This window comes from Diabrotica undecimpunctata, chromosome 8, assembly GCF_040954645.1.
Source record: "Diabrotica undecimpunctata isolate CICGRU chromosome 8, icDiaUnde3, whole genome shotgun sequence".
NCBI lineage: Eukaryota > Metazoa > Arthropoda > Insecta > Coleoptera > Chrysomelidae > Diabrotica > Diabrotica undecimpunctata.
The window spans coordinates 9,747,031-9,771,246 of record NC_092810.1 but is presented as its reverse complement, the minus strand read 5'-3'; the positions used below and the strand labels follow the sequence as shown (position 1 = coordinate 9,771,246).

At 32.9% G+C, this 24,216-nt stretch overlaps 1 protein-coding gene across 1 annotated transcript in view; it reads left to right on the top strand.

Moving 5' to 3' along the window:
- Positions 1–24,216, top strand: part of Cad99C (cadherin 99C) — a 210,430-nt gene that overhangs the window by 179,988 nt on the left and 6,226 nt on the right. The window contains exons 16-21 of the mRNA XM_072542457.1: positions 10–219; positions 3,478–3,609; positions 3,664–3,780; positions 4,054–4,303; positions 10,623–11,052; positions 16,608–16,943. Of these exons, the coding sequence (XP_072398558.1) occupies positions 10–219; positions 3,478–3,609; positions 3,664–3,780; positions 4,054–4,303; positions 10,623–11,052; positions 16,608–16,943 (1,475 nt within the window). The remainder of the gene's footprint in view (positions 1–9; positions 220–3,477; positions 3,610–3,663; positions 3,781–4,053; positions 4,304–10,622; positions 11,053–16,607; positions 16,944–24,216) is intronic.

Here is a 24,216-nt window from a genome sequence, read left to right as displayed (position 1 = left end):
TGTTTTCAGGCAATCGATCCAGACACTATCAAGAAGATCACCTACGTCATCCATCAAGGACCTACAGATCTTTTCCGAATAGAAGAAAATACAGGAGCTATATTTACAACGAGAGGCCTTGATTACGAAAAAGAGAACCAGCATATACTTATTATTGGTACTTTGGAAAATATGTCGAATAACAATGGAAGTACTACAAAAGTTATCGTAAACGTTGAGGTGAGTTCCGCTTTTCTTTAAAACTGACCAGATCAGTAGAATAATATTTAATTTTTCGCTAAATATTTGCTAGGAATTTAGATCTAATATATTTTTTATGATAAATATATGAGTATTGAAGAATTAGAACTAAAGGTTACCTTAATGTGTTTAAGCATCTTCATCATCAATAGTTGTTCCATCCATCGTCGAATGTAAGCCTCTCTTAAATGTGTTAATTCGTTTCTATTGTGGATAGATGCGTGAGCAACATTAATTTGAATATTTACTAGAAATCATAATAAATTTTTTAAACTTTGAAAAATAATTTGAAACTTTTGAAACGGTTACACTAGTATATCTTCAGATTCAACATTTTTTATTACTTTTCATGCTGATGGTTTTGTTTTTTACTCAAATAGCGTTTGGTAATAATGTTCTATAATCATTATCTATAATCTATATCAGTATATTTTTTGTTTCTGTGATTTCTTTATTTATAATTAATGAGTTTTTTTATTCAATTTCTTGAATTAACATTCGAAACCAATTATTTTGAATATTCATTTAAATATGGAGTTATAATCGTTTTCATCGTTCTTGGCGTGTGCGTGTAAAAACACTTGCAATAGGTTGTTTCATCTGTCTTTCGTTGTCTAAGCTCGATTCGTTTACCTCCTCCAGTGGCGGAGCAAAATGCAGCATGTCAAACGAAATAATAGTTATAAAAGAAAATTATAAATTATTTTTCATTAAATTTCTAATAACGGAATATACGTATAAATTGCGAAGAAGTATTTTTCTAGCTTGCAGTACAATAGGACAGGATATAACGAAAAGTACATTTTAAAAGGATTTTGAAATATACCCAAAAAAGTGTTAATTATTTGACCCACTTTAATTAAAAAATGATACAGATTTTTTAAGTTTTAAGCACTGTAGCGAATTCTGAACTGTTGCAACGTACTGACCTTGATTAATTAGCTAATCAGTCAGCGTCTTCACTGGAACTGTCTTCATCATTGGAATCTTCCGCCAAATCGATGATAATCCTACTTTCATTTTCATCATATGTGACCATTTTTGCCCAGTCGTCCTGAATTAATTTTTCAGTATGGTTAAAACAACTCGCCTACACTGCAGGTGTTGCCTCAGCTAATGCATCGCCCCAAACTTTTTTCACTGTTTCATCTCCACGTCCATGTTCTCCAATATGACGATCATAGTATTGTTTAGAAATGCCCCAGACCAACTCAATCGGATTATATTGACAGTGATATGGAGGCAATCTCAAAACCTGATGCCCATGTTCTTGGAGTAGCTCGTCTATAACGTACCTGGTATTTTGTGGTTTATTCTGGCGACAAAGACTCAATAGCTCTGTCTTGCCCGAATCGTCGTCAAAAATTATTTTTTTCGCTCGTAACCATTCTTGTAAGTCCGATTTTTTCCAACTGGCATTCGGTAACTTTTCTATTAAAGAGCTATGGTATGAGGCATTATCCATAATAATTAGAGATGGTTCCTCCAACATTGGTATCAGCTTTTCGGAGACCCACTTTTTAAAAGACTCTTTATCCATAGAATCATGATAGTCTGCACTCTTCGATTTCGTAGAAAACAGTAATCCAGCATCTTTAACAAATCCTTGCCTACTTCCGGCATGTAAAACAACAAAGCGTTTACCTGTATTTTCGTGTCCTTTTTTGATGCTTTTCACACAGTCATCTTGCCAAGTACGTTTATATGCCCCTTTTAGGAATATCCATGTTTCATCTAAAAAAACGAACTGAAGTGGGCTTGGACTTAAAAAATTTCTCATATAATGCCTCAAAAAATACAGTCGTTTGGAGACAATACATGGTTTCTCACATAGCACTCGTCTACTATTTTCTAGTTTGTATGAAAACCCACAATTTTTCATAAGACGCCACAAACTTGTATCAAAACCGTCATAGAGATGTTTGTTTCTTAATTGTGTATTTAGAACTTTAATTGTAACGTGCTCTCCTTTTGCTTTCATGTCATACAGTACATTTCTAATCTCTCCTTTTGTAGTATCGCTGACATCATTAGTCTTTTTTTTGTACATTACGTGACTCTCCTGGTGTAGTAAGAGCTGCCCCTGTCTTGTATTCACTCTTTATTCTTGTCACTGTGCGAAGACTGATTTTCAAAGCGTCCGCTACTCGTTCATGTACCGATGATAACGAAAGCAAAGGTCCGTTGTTTTCTTTTTCTTTTTTAAAATACTCCAATAAATGAACTACACATTGTCGCATTTCTCCTGTTATCGTTTTTCCCGGCATTTTTTTTATTAAATAGAACAAATAGTTATTAACAACAAAAAATAATAAGTAAAACTGTTCGGAACAAATTCCAATAATGACTGACTAAAATCGACTAAAACAACATAAAATATCAATGGTAATTGCTACAATTATAAACCTATTAGCCAGCTCATTCAAGAACAATGCCACAAGTCATTATTGCAATGGGTATCGGAAGAGAGAGAGTTAATTTATAATAAACTGGAATTTTTAAGGTGTCGAGAGTATTATTTTATGTAATGGAATTCCACACAGTAAGAGCTCAAACTATTAATTAATTAAAAACTGTTTACTTATAAAAACTATGTCATCAGCTACTTCAAACCTGCACAGATCAGGGTAACATGTTATAATAAAAAAAACACGTCACTGCCAGCTATCTGTATTCGTAAAGAGGCCGAACTTATCACCGACACCGTATCGGCCAAACGCATCGGTGTTATTGCTACAATACTGGGAGACGTGAGTGGTCTCTTCATTCCCTTCTCATCGCACTTTACCATGACGAACGTGACTCGCACAATTCAATTACGCATCTGTGTATCAAAGAGAGACGAATATTGAAAATTCCGTAGTAGCTTATTTCAGGCACACGCCAAAAACGATGAAAACGAGTATAGTACTCAATTAACCATTACAATATCTTTCGATGGTGAAATGATTGTGAAAAATATTTTAAATATCTAGGATGGATATTACAGAGTAATGGGAAATAGATGGAGTTGCATGCAGTGAAGTTAGTGTTGGAAGGATGAAGTAGAAGGAAGCGAGTGATGTGTTGTGTAACAGAGCAATACTAATGAAGCTGAATGGAAAATTCGATAAGACTGCCATAAGACTAGCATGATGTACGGAACTGAATGTTAGGCTTTAGTTCAGCGTGTTTTTCTGCTTGTTATAATTTATTTTGTTATATTTGTAAGAAGCTAATATAATTTGTATTTTTAAGGATCGAAATGATATTCCTCCCGTATTCACAATAATCCCACATCCCATAACGTTAGAAGACGATGTCCCAATTGGTACAGTTGTTACTACTCTTGTAGCTACTGATTCTGACGGAACAGCTCCTGGAAATAAGGTAAGCTTTATAACATCTGTTTTAAAATAACTATAATACATACTTTGGTTTTAGGTTAGATACGAAATAGTTGGAAGAGGGAAAGCGGCAAAGTACTTCCAAATTGACCCTGACACAGGTGTATTAAAAGTAACCAATGATTTGAAAAAAGAAATTGACACAGAGTATCAGGTAATTAATATCCATTTTTTAAAATTGCTTGATAAATAGTGTTTATGTAAAAATTATTTTATAATTTTAGGCCCGCATATGCGTCTATATTCTTTGATGTTACTTCAAAATAAGTTTATTTTGACTTTTCGAAAATCGTTCTCAATATATACATTAAACAAATTTGGCTTTTATTACTTAATAATGATTAAATACCAAGAAATCTTAGAATTTTTGAATTCTAATATTTTTGAAGTATGTATTACAGGTTTAAAATTTTTTTTTCCATTTTAGGTCGATGTAAGGGCTTTTGACTTGGGCGATCCTCAATTATCGTCAGTTATTACGGTTGACGTTTATATTCAACATGTAGCCACAGTGGCGCCGGAAGTGGGTCTGAGATTTGCTGATTCTTCGTACAGTTTGCAAGTACCTGAGAATGCTACAGTTGGGTATAAAATAAAAACTCTTACTATTGTTAATAGTAAAACGCACGGAGCAAACATACCCCTCAAGTGTCAAATTATTTCAGGAAATAAGGAAGGTAAATCGGTGTATCTATAATTTTCTTAATTTTGTATTTTAGTTAATTCTGATAAGATTTTATATAAATCCTTTACAGTGCGTTTATTTTTTAATTAGGCTTAGGGTTATTGTATGTAGAGTTATTATATATAAAGAGAAATTCAAAAAAGATTAAGGAAAATAAGGGGTATAGCGCTGGCAGCCACAATAACAGTGGAAGTAATGGCAACGATATAAATCATTTGTTAGCACAAAGTCAAACTTAACAGAAGCTAATATACCCGGCAAAATAGCGAAAAGGATAGAAGACAGATTAAGTTGTGAGATAGTACGAGATAAAGCTAATTTTTAGACGTGGCTATTTTACTTCACTCATAATTATACGGATGACCTCGAAAATATTTTATTTTAATAATTTTTGATGTTAGAATAAATGATTGAATAAATTAAGATATATTATAGTAAAAAACATTAATTAGTAGCGATTTTAAATTATAAATCTTTAAGTTTATTTAATAATAAAAATAACTCAACTGAAATATTTGACTTAACTAAAGGTAAGTATGTTCGGCCCGAAAACAATTATTGTATGTGGAATTGGTGTAATAGTTAGAGACGTGGTCTATTGACAAGAAGATTGGGGTTCAATTCACATCAAGGATAAACCTTTTGTTTTACTCAATCAAAAAATAATAGAAAATATGATACATATTAGGTAACAAGTTTTCGAAAAACTCATTATTTACAATTTATTCTTATTCCAATGTTATAAAATAGAAATACAAAATAATTCAAATTCAATTCCAGTTTGACAGTCTTCAGTTGTGAATGCAAACTAATCCGGTGAATCTCAGTGTTAATATCAATTCCTCTGTACAGGTAGATTTACAGTTCTCTGTCCTCTGTACAGTTTATTTTTGTAGAATTTTTACTTATTTAAACATTCTTTAAACGTTCTTTTAATTTTGAAGAATTTTCACTTTATTTTCGAAGTACAACGATACTGTTTTTTCAATAAGATATTTATGTTTATCTTTAAACACTTCTAATACTATTAATGAGTGACATAAATGTTTAGTGATTCAAAGCAAAACGATCTCTGCATAATTTCAAATTATTAAAAAAAAAAGAAGAAAACCACAATGTGGGTTTTGAACTCTAATCGTCTGCGACGTCTGTGTCGCAGTGCCGAATTCTTACCACTAAGCCACGAAGGATTCATAAATATTCTATGACAAGAGTGTATAAAACTCCTCAAATCGTAGTAGAAATTATTCTTGGTTAATAATTTAAAACTTTAGATTAAATAATCACTATTAATTAAATTATTTTATTCACATTTTTGCTTTATTGTGGTCAATAAGTTTTTACTTTATGCCAAATTAAAAATGGAAATACGTCACACAAACGACGTTACACATAAAACTTTATGACCGAGGTGATTTAGCTCGAAGCTAACGTCTAAAGGTGTGAGACTATCGATAGTGGTAATGTAATGTAATGTAAATTATAGGTTTCTACCGATTATTTCCCACCTCTACGAGTTTCATCTCTTTTTATTTCACAAGGTAACTGTGTTTTCTATCTCTTACGTTAAAAAGCCGGGTGGTAAGACACTCATCACTGTATACATTTAGTTTAACAAATCAATATCCGTTTTGTCATTATTGCAAAATAAACATTACATTAATAGCTGTGTGGAATTTGGGAAATTAAGAACATATATGAGGTATGAACAAGCAAAAAAGTTGGGTCTCTGCAGGCAAAAAATGTGGGCAAAAACACCATACGCTGTTATATTATGATACAAGACCAAATACAGAGACGCTAATTGATCAACCTGGCGATAACAAGGAATATGTTGGAGTGAAAGTTAGAGAAGCTGGTGGTGGTGTTGGTTTGCAAGTTGGAACGTCTTCTTCACAGGCGTTAGAGTTTCTACAACAGGTTGGGTCAGTTGTTTTGGATATCGGGATAGAGGTGCCATGCGAGATACTACTAGCAACCGCATTGATACATATGATCAGAAAGGATGGCTCACGGCAAACATGTCATGTTTTATTTATTTATTTAAATTTATTTATTTTATTTAAAACCTAATTACTTTTGAGTTAGCTTCTAACTTGGATCTTTAAGAAGATATGGTCACAATGAGAATTTTTGGTATAAATCAAAAGTCTTCTGGTGTTAATGGCAGCTGTATAATTTCATTTAAGTCAATTCATAGTTCTTTGCAGAAAACAATTTCATGTTTGCTTGTGGCGAAGATCTGTGGTTTTATACCTAGTCAAAATCTAAATATACATATGTCAATTAGATATACCCCCTCATTTGCCGTTAGCTGATGCTGGATTTGGATGTTCGGTTAAAGTGGATATATTACTAGGTGCCGAGATTTTCTATATTCTCCGATTGATTTTAAATGTCAACTACTACTAAATGTAGTTGACATTTAAAATCAATTGGAGAAATTTTAGGCCGTGGAAGAAATTCCTAAAGAGAGGCAGTCATTGTCTGTTGGTGGTGAATTAGAGTGTGAAAGTATGTATGTGGAAATGACCAAGAAAGAAAAAGATAGGAAATGTATTGTTAGAATTCCATTTAAAGAAGAGTTGCACAGTTAAAGGATTCTAAACTTGAAGCTAAGAACAGATTGTTGGCGTTGGAAAGAAGGTTAGAGAAAAAAAATAGTTCTGAAAGGTATGTATGACTCCTTTATGAATAACTATATATCAGTGGCTCACAATTTAGTATCCGAACCTTCAAAAAGCGACTTAATTTATTACCTTCGTCATCATGGAGTGTTAAATGAAAATTCAAGCAGTACTAAGTTGTGAGTTGTCTTTAATGGTTCAATGAAAACAAATATGTTCGTGTCTCTCAATGACATTCAACATGTTGGACCAAAGCTTCAAGCAAAAATTTACAGAATGATTTGGGTATCACACGATCAACGATCTTTGCAAAAGATATTTTGGAGAACTTCCCCTAGTCAACAGCTGGAAGAATATACTACGAACGCAGTAACATATGTGACGAGGTCATCTCCATATCTTTCAATCGGGTGTTTGAGACAGTTAGGTATGTATGGTTAAAAGTGGTATGGTTTTTACAGGAGCAGAGACAACAGAAAAATTATTGGAATTATGTAACCAGATGGTGCTCATACTAAAAACTGGAGGTATGAAATTGCGGAAGTGGGTATCGAATAATTTAGAAGTTCAACGGATATTAGACAGTTCAATATTGATTGATCACGTACATTTTGGAGAGAAAGAAAAAAACAAGACGTTGGGACTGTATTGTAAATTTAAGCAAGATGAATTGTTGTTTGAAATTGGTGGTAGAAATTTGGTACGATATGTCATACATATGTGTATAGGGTGCTTCAAGGACCAGCCTATTCCACTTTCTCAGATAATGGCTCCTTTACCTAAAGACCGGGTAACGCCATTACCTCCATTTCATGTGACAATGATGGATTATGCTGGTTCTTTCCAAATTAAAAACAAGTAGGGGGGAATAGCTACGTTTTCCAAATGTTATGTATGTTTGTATGCTGCTCTACTAAAGCAAATTATATTGAGTTGGTGTCGGACCTGACAATAGAAGCCTTTACCGCGTGTTTTTGTAGATTTGTTGCGCGTAGGGGTAAACGATAAAAAGTCATATCCGACAATGGTAAAATTTGTTTCACGAAAAATGGTTGAGTGCTGAGTTGATCCTATTGTGTATACAAGAGTCTCTCAATAAATTACCGAAGTACACAGGGTCGCACTTCAGAAAGTTTGTTATTTAATATATTTCATTGGTAGCTGTGTAATACACGATTATAAAAATTTATTAAATTATTTCATATGGTATTTTCAGGTTGTTCAAGTGAATATACTTGATAATTGAACAATTTTTAACATGAAGAAAGTAATTTTTTTGTTCTACGTGAATAATTGTAGTATATGGATCTAAATTCAGAAAGGTACTTTCCTTCACACTTTTTACAGGCTTAGGACTGTCAGCAAAAAACTGGCGTGTTTAAAAGTTTTTGCTCTTCCTAATCGGATATCGTTAAAAATGTACAGTAATAATAGTTCTATTTACAGTATATACATACAAACGAATACATAATGTACAAAAAATGGATGAATTGAAAAAAAAATATAGAAAATATATACAAGTTAATATTTACAAAAAAAAATACCCAAAATAACCAAAATATATTTATGAATTCCTAAATACCTAATTCTGTTTCGCTGTCGCTATCCTCTTTAAGATTAATAACAATTGGTTTAATTATGTGATTCAAAGTAACATTTGATTTTCTACGGTCATTACATGGTGTATTTTTCCAACTTTCTGGGGAAATATCATCAACACATTTCCTTATTAATTTGACTACACTACCACTTAAAGTCGGAGAAACATTTTGTGACCTAACATTTGACTTTAGTTGGTGCCACATATGCTCTATGGGATTAAATAAACAATAGTAGGGTGGAAGCCGTAACACTGTATGTCCCATGTCCTCGGCCAATGCGTCCAAACATATACTTTTTTAATAGATAATGATTTTAACACTTCTAACAGTTCATTTTTTAAATAAATTTCTTCAAAATATATATCGTTTTCTAACAGGTAGTTTTGAATTTCAATTTTCGTGTTATTTGCCCTTGGAGACTTATGTAATTGACGACTGTGGTAACTTGCATTGTCCATTACTATTACACTATTTTGAGGAAGGTTAGGTATAAGACAATTCTTAAACCATTGCTCAAAAAGCTCTGCCGTTGTATCCTCATGGTAGTCCACGCAGGAGTCTTTAATGTTCTTTGCAGAAAGCCATAAGGCATTTGGGACCCAATCATTTTCTGATCCTGCATGTAAAATTGTTATTCTTTTCCTTTTGTTTGATGGAGCTTTTGTTTGAAACAATGTTGGAAGAATCGGACCATCCTTTGGATGGTGTTTCATGAGTGTCAAACCATGTCTCGTCCAGATGAATTATTGGTCGATCTTCTGTAGGGTACTTTCTTATGGAAGTTATAAATTCAGTACGCCACTTTTGTAAACGATGGGACTCCATAAGCACTTGCCTTTTGTCAATTGTACGATATCTGAAGCCCATTTTAGACAAAATCCTCCAAAGACTAATGCGGCTACAGTTTATTTGTGTATCATCATTAGTAAGCCGTTGTTTTAAAGCATCTAATGTAGGTATCCGTTGCTCTTCGTACATTGTGTAAATTTTTCGTCTTATTAAGTCCTTATCACTTTCGTCAATACATTTGGTAGAACCGGCATCCTTACGCTTCCTTCTTGACTTAATGGGATTTGATGTACTTCTTTTCACTGTGGTTAGAGGTATTTTCGTTAAATCAGATATTTCACTGGCAGCAGTATTAGCAGTAAGTCCTCTTGTAAGTAAAGAACTATATATTGTTTTTACGATTTCTCTAGCGTCAGCAGATAAATGCTTTTTCTTTGCTGGAACACTGGAAGAAGCACCATCAATGTTTTTCCACGGACGCCACATAATGCTGTTTTATAGGTATAAATAGGTATAACACTGGTAACACTTGTAACACTTTCAACTAAATGAAACAAAATGTATATTTAAAAAATTCTCATCGGTTTTATATACTTTTACAAATTATACAGAATAGAGGGAACCTGTATAATTATTCCAGGAAATACTTAACGATCAACAAATTTATTGTGGTCATTAATATATCAACCATTGATAGTGAAACTCACTGTTAAAATGTTTACAACTTTATGAAACAAAATGTATTCTAATCGTTTTTATAATTTTATACGATTTTTTAATCGTTTTTATATTACCAGGAATTTATTATACAAACAAGATAACAACACTCCACAGTAGCTTCAATTTTACCTGAATACTTACCTGCTCAACTAATGTTGACTAAGCTGGGGTACTTGCGGTCGGATTTTATTGCAATCATTAAGCACTCAACCATTTTTCGTGAAATAAACTATACAAAATTCGTTGGAGCAAAGAAAAAATTGAAAAGATTGGGAGATTTGTTATTGTCTCATTCACAATCTTGAACTATTGCCGTCAGTAATGAAGGTATTAATTGGAACTTCATTCCGCCCAAGTACCCACAGATTAGTGGTCTATAGGAGGTAATGTCATGTAAAAACATTTTATCATCACACAATCATATTTGAGGACTTATATACAAACAAAGTTTCAATAGAACTTATTTCCAATAATTTTCAAAATCTTATCTGATTTAACTATTAGTTGTTTTTTCTCATATGTATTCCTTACTTTTCTCTATTTATTTTAAGTAAAATAATCATTTTAATTTCAGGAAAGTTCTTCATAAATGTGACAGAAGATAGAAATTGTGCCATCTACCTCAATGATACTCTTGACTACGAAACTCAAGAAACCTATCATTTTGAAGTAGAAATAATGTCTCTAAAGGGCTTCATCAATAAGGAGTTCGCCATTGCGCAGATCACCGTAAATGTCATCGACGTCAATGACAACAAACCATTTTTCATTTATACTTCACCAGAACTAGAAAAATACTACGCTGCGATTCCATATACCTCTCCGATAGCTTCCACTGTAACGCAAATAAAGGCAGATGACAAGGATAGTGGAAAATTCGGGAAGATTAAGTACTCTCTGTCGGGAAATTCTAGTGATGAGCTGTTTAGTATCGACTCTTCTACTGGAATAGTACAAACTAAGAAGTCATTTGAGAATTTTGACGATTCTTTGTTGCCCATCAGGTATGAAACCATTATTAAAAATATAAAAAATTTATATAACTACACATAGTTTCAAAAGTTCTTCATTGCGCAGTTTTAAATAAAAAGTAATTGGTCGGTAGGTGTAATTGAATCGCTCATTTCAGAAACAACATGAGTCAGAAATTATAGTTTTGACTTAATGATTGAGGGGTCCGGCAGTAAAAAATGGTAAGGGACAATACAGAGGATTTGAGATTTGAAGTGTTGAATTTTGAAAAAAATATTCTTATATTTTTTATAAAAAAATATAAGACTATGAATCATGTTAAAATTAGTTAATTATGTTGTTAATCAGTAGGCAAAATATGAAATACCAAATATTTTTTTACAATGTGTTTATTGAGGAACATATAAAAATATGTACTACCTACAACTTAACATTATTTACCTAAAATATTCGAAAAAGTTTAACGTAACATGTTAAGTGGTGTTGACTTAACATAATTTGGTAGGTACTAGGGGTTTATTTAAATTTATATACCATTCGTGATAAGCAGCTGGAATCCATTCCAAGAATGATTTTACATCTTTCAGTTTTTCTGGATGAATACTAAGGGGATGTTATATTTTTGAGTAAGTGTAGGAAATTTTTCTTCTGCAGCTGTTGGTCTTCCTCTTTTATTGCTGTATGCTGAATAGATGCTGAATATTGTATATTTTTTGGAACTTCTGAAGATAGGCATAATTTCACACTACTTTGTAAAATACCTACCGGTTGATTAAAATAGCTTTTCAGTACTGAACAATCGTATATATCCTCTTGCTGGACCCTAGTTACTAGAAAAGGTTTTTTTTTCTGACACTTCTTCAAAATGTCTTCCCAGTGATTGGGCGAATAGACCATTTCACAGTTTTTTTTGACATAATTTTCTACTACAGAAAAGTCTCTGTCGCTTGGCAACATTGTATGTCCTACCTGAGGAAATATATGAACTATTTCTTTAAAATAGTCATTTTGTAAAAGACAAAGCCAAAGACCAATGATGGTCCAGTTTTTATTTTGTCCGCAGCAATTGTCTGAAATAGCTATTAGTTTTCTGCCACGAATATTATTTTTCTCAAAGTAAATTTTGAGACAGCTAGCGATTTCGTCCAACCCTCTTTTAGCAGTAGATTCATCCCACATAAAAAAGTGACCCTGACCATCTCTAAGGGAATGTATGCTTAAATTATAGCACCACAGTTTTCTCTTATAGAACATGGGACCAGTGGTAAGCTTTGGTGTGTAAAGGGTTTTCTGTATATCAAAACTTATTGTATGCACATCTGGGTTTAAGTTTGCTTCCTCTACTGCGTCTCTAACTGCCTGTTGACCTGCTTCAGCTTTTCTATGATGTAATTCTTCAGTTCAGTTTAAATTTTTTTAACTCCAGTTTCATCATTGTGTAACTTAGCATTTTCTAAAGCCACTGAAAACTTATCGCACGCTTGACAAGTATCCATTTTCGGAGTTTTGAAACTTATATTATATTCTTCAGTAAATATTCTTCTGAATTTATCTGCAGAAACTGGAGTTTTCTTTTTCAAAATGCATTCTCCTACATATTTCTTATAACAAGTCTGAATAGAATATTCCATACTCATATATTGTCTAGAGATTTCGGAACGAGTGTAATGGCTTTTGTACTTAGGTAAGCTTTCAATAAAAGATTTCAGAAAATCTATATCAGAATTGGAATATTTTTTAGGATGGTTTGAATGTCGACCTCTTAGATCTGATTTTGGAGTATTTGATCCAATTTTTAATTGTTTTACTAGATTTTCAACTCGACCTCGATTTTTCTGTAAGCCATGATTACTTAGGAAAGCCATTTTGCATACCTTAACATCTTTTCCTTGTGATTTTAATTTATATTCAATAGTTTGAGATCTTTTTGACATTAGTGCTTTAGTTTTCTTCCTAGTCACATTTTTAGATCTCATACAACCTTGTAAGTAAGCATTTTGTGTATCAAAACTGTTCATGCCCCAGACATTAACAGAAATTGTCTGCAGCTCTTTATGAGGTGCAAATAACTCATAGCATTTATTGGGGCAACTACACGGTGGACCTTGTGTTTTTGATAAAACAATATTTCCCTTACCTCTGTATTGTTTATATTCTTTTCCGCGATTTCTGAGCTCTTTCGTTTTTAATTGCTTACTAAAATTGCGTTTCCTTTTTCTAGATTTTGTTTCTGAAACAGAATCTTCTTTTTCTTGTTTACTGTGTTCATTAAATTCTCCTCTATTTTCTTTTTCTTCCTCCCCTTCTTCTTCAGTACTGGACTCTGGGTATGTGTGAGAAGAAATTTCTTGAAGTCCATGTTCTTTCAAAAGTTTTCTAAAACATAAATAAAAATCGTATTAAGTATTATAGGGCTGCCGATTCATTCATTTTCATATTTGCAAGTAAAAAATGTTAAGTTTTTATGCAAAGTGAATGTGGATGTAAACAATGTTAAGTACATCCTTTACCATTTTATACTTGCAAACAATTATTCTAAGAATATCAATAAATTACCTTCTTTGTAGAAAGTTAATCGAGCTAGCTTCACTAAATATTTTAAATTCAGGATCTTTATCTGAGTCATAATCATCGTAGCTCTCAGAAATGTCACTTATAACATCAAAAAAGCCATTTAGATTTGAACAACTTGCTTTGTCTTCCGCCATCATGGACACATAACATTATTTTCATGCGTATGCATGTCTCTTACCAAATTTTAAGAAATTAATCTTGCGCCATCTGTTATTCGGAGGATAAAATAAGTCAGTAAGTTTTCTGCGTTGCCATGTCCCTTGCCATCTTTTACATAATATTTCGGGAAAAATCAAAATTTGTCCTTTACCATTGTTTACTACCGAGCCCCTCAATTTCTGACTTATAATTGTCTTTTTTACCTCTTTTTTTACTTTGTTCTAAATTCAGATCATAATTCGTGCCATTTATTGCAGCCATCTTGATCGTTTTGTTTACAAATGACAATTGCGCACCGAAACAACATTATTCGATGACTCATGTGGTTTTCTAATGGAATGGAGCTGTAGTTTATTGTACATTGTACAGCAAGTCGAGACTGATGTCGTTTCTGTTTAGAACTGTGCGTTGACGTATAAAAATCGGATTTATGAAGAAATGTCAATATTGACAAAAATTGACTCATTGTTTCTGAAAAGACCGATTCATTTGTTACTCCAATTGCCAATAACTTTTGTTAAATAATATCGAGAATACCGTTATTAAAAGCGGATGAAACGTGAAGCTGTTGAATTTTTTCTAAAGTTGATTTATACTCATGGTATTCGGGCCGTATTAGCATATTCAGTAGACTTCAATATACAAAAACCAAATTGGAACTTTGGAAGGCTATTGTTATACTTTAACTAATACTTAAATCTTCTTCTTCTGGTTCCTATCCGTTTCGGATGTTGGAAACCATATTGGCAATCATGACCTTCCTCGCTGCGGCTCGAAACAACTCCGTTGAGGTTTTCTTAAACCATGTTCTTAAATTCCGCAGCCATGATATTCTCCTTCTACCGGGTCCTCGCTTACCTTTGACTTTACCTTGCAATATAGACTGCAGCAGAGAGTAACGGTGCTGATTTCTCATAACGTGTCCCAGATATTGCAATTTTATGCGTTTGATGGTAAACACAATCTCTGGTTCCTTCTTCATTTTTTTTAGAACTTCCTTGTTCGTGATCCTTGCTGTCCATGATATTCTCAGCATTCTTCTATAAAGCCATATCTCAAATGCTTTAAGTTTTTTAATAGTGGTGTCTGTAAGCGTCCATGCCTCCGCCCCGTACAACAACACAGAGAAAACATAGCATCTCAAATGTCTCATTTTTGTATCTAGGGATATGTTGTGACTTTTGAAGATGGCGCTCATTTTGTTAAAGACCGTTCTTGCCTTTCCTATGCGGCACTTTATTTCCTGTACATTGCTCCACTGTTCGTTTATAATAGTTCCCAGGTAGCAATACTGTTTTACTCGCTCTATCTGCGTCCCATTAATGTATAGATGAGCCCCATTTATATTCTCCTTGCTGATAATCATTTGTTTCGTTTTGTGGGTATTAATGTTTAGTCCGTACTGTTGACTGTACTCGTTTATTCTGTCCATTAGCCTCTGAAGTCCCTCTAAACTATTTGCTATCACCATGGTGTCGTCGGCATATCTAACATTGTTTACTCTTTCACCATTTAGAAGGATGCCTTCGTCTATTCCGTAAAGAGCCTCGTTAAAAATTTTCTCTGAGTACATATTAAATATCAACGGCGATAGGATACATCCCTGTCTAACTCCAAGTAGTATTTTTATGTGATCTTTTTCTTCTCCGTTAATTTTCATGTATGCGGTCTGATTCCAGTAGAGTTCTGAAATTATTCTGAGGTCTTTGTCATCCCGGTCTGCTTCTTTTAAAATGTTTATCATCTTTTGATGTTGAACTCTGTCAAATGCCTTTTCATAGTCGATCAAGCACGCGTATACGTCGCAGTTAACGTCCCTGCATCTTTGAATCAGTACCTGTACTCCGAAAAGTGCCTGTCTGGTACCCACAGCGTTAATGAAGCCGAACTGTCTGTCCGATATTTGTTCCTCTCACTTCTTATAAATTCTTCCATGGATGACTCTAAGAAACAGTTTCAACATGTGGCTCATTAGGCTGATTGTTCGATATTCTTCGCACTTTTTAGCCCCCTGTTTTTTAGGTATCGCTATGAATTCTGATTCTAGCCATTTATCAGGGATGATTCCTGTATTGTATATTTTATTGAAGACAGCCGTGATCCAATTTATTTCTTCTTCCTCTAAGAGTTTTAAAAATTCAGCTTAGATATTATCAAGCCCCACAGCTTTCCTGCTTTTCATCCGTTTTATTGCTTCTTCTACCTCGGATTTAAGTATGTCCGGGCCCGTCATCCTCTCTGAAAATGGATGCCTATAATCCGTTCTTTGATCTTGAAAAAGTGTCTCCAAATATATTCTCCATTTGTCTTTCATCTCTTGGGTGTCAATGATTAATTTTCCATTGGTGTCTATGAGTTTCATTTGTGTTCGCTTTTTAAAAGTACCCGTTATTTCTTTTACCTTTTTGTGTACATTAAAATTGTCATGCTTGGCTTGTAGTCTTTCTATTTCTTTACATTTCTCTACAGCTTCTTTTTCTTTAGCTTCTCTTATTTTTCTTCTGATGTAAGCTTGCATTTTTTTATATTCATCTTTATTTCCTTTAATTAACCTTCTGCGTTCCATTAAGTGAAGGATTTCTGGAGTCATCCAAGATTTCTTCTTTGTTTTTTTGTTTGGTTTTAGCAGATCTTGTTTAGTTTTCTTAATTATTTCTTCGAATTGATTGATTTCTCGTTGGATGTTATTTTCTTCTTTTAGTTGTTTAACTTGGTTGTTAATATATTCCCCTACTTGCTTTTTAACTTCCGGATGTTGCAGGGCTGTCATGTCGTAGTTAGGTCTAGACTTTTTCTAGAATTCAGTCTTTTCAAGAAATCTTTCCAACAACTTATTACTTTTTCTAATTTTTAGAGTTGAAGTAATTGCCAGAGACAATCCAAACTCAACCACAGACTTCTTCGAAATAAGAACGTCGTTAATAGTTAATCTTATTTCACCAACGAACAGGATGATTTTGGTGATAGGCGATGCCACACCTGACGTAGTGCTAACCAAAAAGGATGACATCATAAGAATTTTACAAGAGCAAACGGGGCTGATAGTTGGAGTTGAAAAAATGATATCTAGGGAATACGTAGGAGGAAATAATACTTTGGAGACTGATTCTACCGCTACCGATGTCTGGTTTTATGCTGTAGATCCTGAGACTGATACTATATTGGATAGAAATAGTTCTATAGTTAAAAGGTAAGTGCATAAAATATTTTATTCCTAATATATTTCGTTATTGCACTAAAACTTATATTTATTAGGCAAATATTCAATATTCATTATCATGTCCATGTTACTTTTTTTGGTGATGTAGTGCTATTCGATGGAATATGGTAGTTCACATAATTTTAGACTATATTTAAATCTTCATCAACTAAACTGCTACCCCTTTTGTTTCTTTCTCTTTTTTCTTTTCTTGGTTTTAGAACATATTTCTTATTTTTTCTTTGTCTTTCCAATTTTGTTTTTCTTCCAAATTTAGTTTTGGTTTCTTGATGGGCTTTTTACCTATAGACCTCTCCAGTTCTTCTTTATAAGGTGTTAAGGCTAACACAGCTGTTTTCTTTCTGCATGAGGAAGGGCAACTAGTTCTTTGGGAGTGACTTGACATTTATTGACAGAGTACAAACAAGAGGGTATCGCATTAGCATAGAACTTGTTGCAAGAAAGAGGAGGAGGAGTAATATGACCATTTTCCTTATTTTTAAGCACCTTAGGAGATTTTTATGGTGTAAAAGTATCTAAAGGCAATGTATTTAGAGAATTCTCATTTTCTGCATCCCTATAAACTTGGTTTTGTGATAATTGTGGTGTACGAGGTGGAGAGCGCCGATTATTTTCTAAAACGGGACCAATCATCGGATCGTTCATCGGTGTTTTTGTTATTTCAGCTGGTTCAAACATCCAGTCTTCTAAAAATTTCCGGATTGAGAGCTTGAATGCCAGTCTTTCTAAACTTATTCACAGCGGTTTGGACGCTAGCAGCTTTCATATAGTATATATCATGTAGATTCTAGATCTCCATTTTGTATATGAGCGCCGTATCTTCGAATTCTTTAATTAACCTTTCTAGGTCATCTTCATTTTCGGCTGTTATTATGGCGTCATCAGCGTAGCATATTATCCTTATTCCCTTTTCTCCCATTCTATATCCTCTTCTTTTTTTAACTTTCTTTATGATTTCATCCATTATCAGATTAAATATCAATGGGCTCAGCGAATCTCCTTGTCTAATGCCAGTTTCATATTTGATAGGTTGCGATAGTTTTCCTTTACATCTTACCATAGCTATGTTATCTTTATAAATATTCTCAATGGTTTTTACTAAATCCAGTGATATTCCCTCTTCATATAATAAATCGCGTCCCGAATTCTCACTCTATCAAACGCTTTCTTCAAATCTATCAGACACATATATGCTGGTTTGTTGTATTCCAGCGACTTTTCTTTTATTTGTCTTATTACAAAAACTGCATCCGTGCATGATCTTCCTGTCCGAAATCCTCGCTGTTCCTCTTGCAGAGATATTCGTTCGTTTATTTTTGTCGCTAATATTCTTGTTGTCAATTTGAGTGTTGTATTTAATAGATTTATTGCTTGATAATTATTGGGGTCTTTCTTATCTCCTTTTTTTGAAGAACAGCACCATGATCGCTCTCCTCCATTCATCTGGTATTCTGTTCGTGGTGATTATTTTATTAATAAGAAGTTGCAGTTGTTGTACAAGGTGATCATCTCCATATTTTAAGAGTTCATTTGGTATTTGATCGTCTCCTGGTGACTTTTTGTTTTTTAATTTGTTTATTCCTTCTTTCACATCCTTTTTGGGAGATTTCGGTCTTTTTCTCAGTTATTATATTTGGCGTTTTTGGTAAAGGTTCTTCGTTTTGTTTGTTTCAACATTTCGGTCAGGAAGGCCTCCCATTTATCCTCTTGTATGTGTTCTATTTCAACTATTTCTTTCATTTCGCTTCTTTGTTGTCTTATGAAGCGCCATACTTGTTTCTGTTGTCCATAGAAATCCATCTCTAGTCCTTTTGTGAATCTTTTCCAGTAATCTGTTTTTGTTTTTCTTACCATTTGATGAGTTTCAGTTCTTATCCCTTTATATTCTTCATATGATTCATTCGTTTTTTCTGTAACTCTTAGTAGTTGATGCAGGGTCATTTTTGTTTAAATAAAAAAAAATATTTATTTGTGAAATGTAAATTTTTTGGCTATATATTTTTAACAATGCTACTCAACTCTTTGTATTACTCCGTATATATTTTCTCTGAGATTAATCAAATCTCGGCCACTACCGGCATTACATGCATTTCCTATTAAAGATATTTTATAATAATCTATAAATAATTCTTCCTCGACTTAATTGTTAATGAAGTTTATAACTATTAGTATGATTATGGCGCAATGCATAACCGTAAGATGCATCATCTGATGAATTTTAAACAGGAATTTATTGTAGGCCAGTCACTGAGAATATTAGATTAATTAAGATATTATAATTTAAAAAATCCACAAGGAAGATAAATTCCTGCAGCTGGCTGTATACCATGTATCACAAAAAGAGGTTTAAATCTTTGTATGTAGGTATATTTAAAAAACCCTTAGAAGGGCTACATCAAAATAAACACAAACGTTTTCGGAATAATAATTTCATCATCAGGTTAAAAAGCAGGTTAACATGCCTGAGCCACCAAAATATTAGGGTACAACCCTTTACAAAAATTGAAGTTACCGAAAAATGTACATGTTGTTAAAAATAAATGGTGTTTAATATTTTATTGGATTTAACTTCAGGCAACATATAACCGTGCCTCACGTGAGTACCAGCGTCCGGAAGGTAGACCTCTTCAAACGGACTTCAGCTGGTAACTGAGTTATTGAACATTGGCATGTGTTTAATAGTCTTCCATTTCTGTTCTTAGCTCTGTCGTTCCAGTTGGGGATCTTGCATTTAGGTCTCCTACAAGAAAGAGAATCATATTTGTAACACTTTATATACCACTGGCTGAGTCTATAATATTATACTTCATTGCTTGTTAAATATGTTGGTTGCTCGCTATTTGTGTCAAAACAATATTATTATACAAAAAGAATATTATCGAGATTGTATAGTAAAATGGAAAGAGTATGAAAAAGTTTATACTGATGGATCTAAATCGGAACATGGAGTTGGCTGTGCAGTTTATTATACTTCCAAAAATATTAAACTAATATACAAACTATCAGATATGATGTCAATTTTCAGTGCTGAGCTTATTGCCATAAAATTAGCAATTAATCTGTGTTTAGAACAAGAAGAGGATAAATTTGTCATATTTACAGACTCTAAAAGTTCGGTAGAAAAACTTAATAATCTTTGTTTGAATCCTAATTTAAATTACATCCTTCTTTATATTTTGGAATTGTATCAAAATGTATTAAGTAGAGGAAAACAAATTTATATATCATGGATAAAAGCCCATTTAGGTATAGAAGAAAATGAAGAAGTGGACTATTTTGCAAAATATAGTGCAAAAAATGGAAGAATACTTAGATTAAAAATACCAGAGTCTGATTTTATTCCAATTTTTCGAAAGGAACTTAAGGAAAAGTGGCAGATAAAATATAAATGTGGAGACAAAGGACAGTTTTTTAAGAATATACAACCAAAAATAAGGGACAAACCATGGTTTGAGAGTACACGTAATCGATCAATTATTCGGATAAGTCGAATGCGCTGCAATCATGCACTATTTCCAGCTTATAAACATAAAATAGGTTTGTTAGATAATAATAAATGTCTATGTGATGAAATTGCCCATTTACAACATATTCTTTTAGAATGCTCGTTAAAAAAATTAGAAATTGATCAGTTTTATCAAAATTTAATATCGTACAAAATGAAATTTCCAATAAATGTTTCAAATCTATTGACATTAGAGGATAATAGTATCTACAACATCATATATCAGTATGTAAAATCTACTAATATTACTTTGTAAGCAGTATTGCGACATATGAATAAATTTGTAAGGCTAAAACGAAAAAAAAAACAAACAAAAAAAAAACAATATATAAAAAACCAAAAAAAAATCAAACCAATAAATGAATAATATTAAAGAAAAAAAAATATTAATAAAAAGAAATTAACAATAAAAATAAAAGAATAGTTACAACGTTATATATACTGATATAAAAAAAAACAATAAAAATGAAAATAAGTAACCAAAATATTTAGGCATTTACTAACACACTAAAAATATTTTATTCCAATTTAACATGTATAAAATATTAATATGTATATAATGTAAACAATGGAAATGGATGATAAAACTATGAGAAAACATGACTGGCCTTTTGGCTTTGCCAGTGCCATTAACTTAGGAAAAAAAAGGAGAAAATATGTTGGTTGTACCATCTATAAGCCAAAAATTGAATATTTGTGTTGAAAATTAAAATATGTGGAAATTTTTATTAAGAATATCATTGTCGTAATAAGTCAAATTCGATTTTTTTTGACTGGCTACACTATTAAACTGAGGTATCGATAACGATATCGATATAACGTTTATAATGGTTTGTTTATTTTATTACTTACAGTGGGTGTATTATATTACCCATATACTAAAACAATACCTATCTACTTGCGTTCGAATACCTGGCCTGTTATAATTAGTTGATTGCAGTCTAGCAGATAGGTGTTTAATACAGTTGTTGAAATACCATGAAGAGTTAAACATCGTGCGGTGAATCGTGTCGATTGGTAAATAGTGGCAATGGAAATTTGGAAATATCTACTATAAATAACTATTTTTTGGCCATTATTGGTAGTAAGTACTACGAGTATTAAACGTATTATGTAGTTTTCTAGCTTAATTATTTTAAATTTCGTTTAATAAACTAAGTGGGAGATACATTAGTAAATTAAATTAATATCGATAATTGAAATAGTTATCCAGTTATCCGATTTTCATTTCTCTTAGAGAGTAGGTATATAGATGTATCAGTGGTGTCATGACAAAATTAGCAGTGCTGTTTTTGTTTACTCTATGTTTTTTTAATACAAATTACGTCTGCATATTTTAAAATGTATATCTTCTTTTTCTTGTGCATGTACTAGCATGGCAATTCTAACATTTTTTGACCGCAGCTCGAAATAGTCCTGAAGTGGTCAAGGAAACCCATTTTCGTAAGTTTGGAGCCAAGATATTCTTCTTCTTCTTGGTTCCTTCTTTCCGTAGACCTTTCCCTGTAATATAAGTTGCAGCAGGTTATATCTATGATCGTTTCGCATTATATGTTCAAGATATTCTAGCTTGCGTTGTTTCACTGTGGATATAATTTCACATCCGACGTAGAACCTCAATGTTTGTTATTCGGTCCACCCAGGAGATCCTCAGTATCCGTCTATAACACCACATCTCGAGTTTTCCCATGGATGCCTCGTTTAGTGTCCATAAAGCAGCACTGTAAACACGTAGCATCTCAATAAACGGATGTTCGTTTTTAAAGGTAGGTCGTGGCTCTTAAATATCTTGCTCATTCTGACAAATACTGACCTGGCTTTTTCAATTCTTTGTTTTATCTCAACTGAGTGGTCCGATTCGTCGTTTATGGTGGTTCCTAAATAGTAGTAACGGGGCACTTGGAGTATTTGTTGCTGATCTACCAGTAATTGACTAGGTGGAATATGCTTTGAACATACCATGTACTTTGTTTTCTTGATGTTAAAATCAATAAAACAATAAAATAAAATCTAACAATAAAATAAAATAAAAACAATAAAATAAAAACAATAAATGTTTTTTTATTAAATTACTTGAGAACACTTTATTTATGGTCAGAACTTGTTATTTGAAATTTTTACATCTATAATCGTTTTCATCGTTCTTGGCGTGTGCGTGTAAAAACTCTTGCAATAAGTTGTTTCATCTGTCTTTCCTTGTCTAAGCTCGATTCGTTTACCTCCTCCAGTGGCGGAGCAAAATGTAGCATATCAAACGAAATAATAGTTATAAAAGAAAATTATAAATTATTTTTCATTAAATTTCTAATAACGGAATATACGTATAAATTGCGAAGAAGTATTTTCCTAGCTTGCAGTACAATAGGACAGGATATAACAAAAAGTACATTTTAAAAGGATTTTGAAATATACCCAAAAAAGTGTTAATTATTTAACCCACTTTAATTAAAAAATGATACAGATTTTTTAAGTTTTAAGCACTGTAGCGAATTCTGAACTGTTACAACGTACTGACCTTGATTAATTAGCTAATCAGTCAGCGTCTCCACTGGAACTGTCTTCATCATTGGAATCTTCCGCCAAATCGATGATAATCCTACTTTCATTTTCATCATATGTGACCATTTTTGCCCAGTCGTCCTGAATTAATTTTTCAGTATGGTTAACACAACTCGCCCACACTGCAGGTGTTGCCCCAGCTAATGCATCGCCCCAAACTTTTTTCACTGTTTCATCTCCACGTCCATGTTCTCCAATATGACGATCATAGTATTGTTTAGAAATGCCCCAGACCAACTCAATCGGATTATATTGACAGTGATATGGAGGCAATCTCAAAACCTGATGCCCATGTTCTTGGAGTAGCTCGTCTATAACGTACCTGGTATTTTGTGGTTTATTCTGGCGACAAAGACTCAATAGCTCTGTCTTGCTCGAATCGTCGTTAAAAATAATTTTTTTCGCTAGTTACCATTCTTGTAAGTCCGATTTTTTCCAACTGGCATTCGGTAACTTTTCTATTAAAGAGCTATGGTATGAGGCATTATCCATAATAATTAGAGATGGTTCCTCCAACATTGGTATCAGCTTTTCGGAGACCCACTTTTTAAAAGACTCATAGAATCATGATAGTCTGCACTCTTCGATTTCGTAGAAAACAGTAATCCAGCATCTTTAACAAATCCTTGCCTACTTCCGGCATGTAAAACAACAAAGCCTTTACCTGTATTTTCGTGTCCTTTTCTGATGCTTTTCACATAGTCATCTTGCCAAGTACGTTTATATGCCCCTTTTAGGAATATTCATGTTTCATATAAAAAAACGAACTGAAGTGGGCTTGGACTTAAAAAATTTCTCATATAATGGCTCAAAAAATACAGTCGTTTGGAGACAATACATGGTTTCTCACATAGCACTCGTCTACTATTTTCTAGTTTGTATGAAAACCCACAATTTTTCATAAGACGCCACAAACTTGTATCAGAACCGTCATAGAGAAGCTTGTTTCTTAATTGTGTATTTAGAACTTTAATTGTAACGTGCTCTCCTTTTGCTTTCATGCCATACAGTACATTTCTAATTTCTTCTTTTATAGTATCGCTGACATCATTAGTCTTTTTTTTGTACATTACGTGACTCTCCTGGTCTAGTAAGAGCTGCCCCTGTCTTGTATTCACTCTTTATTCTTGTCACTGTACGAAGACTGATTTTCAAAGCGTCCGCTACTCGTTCATGTAC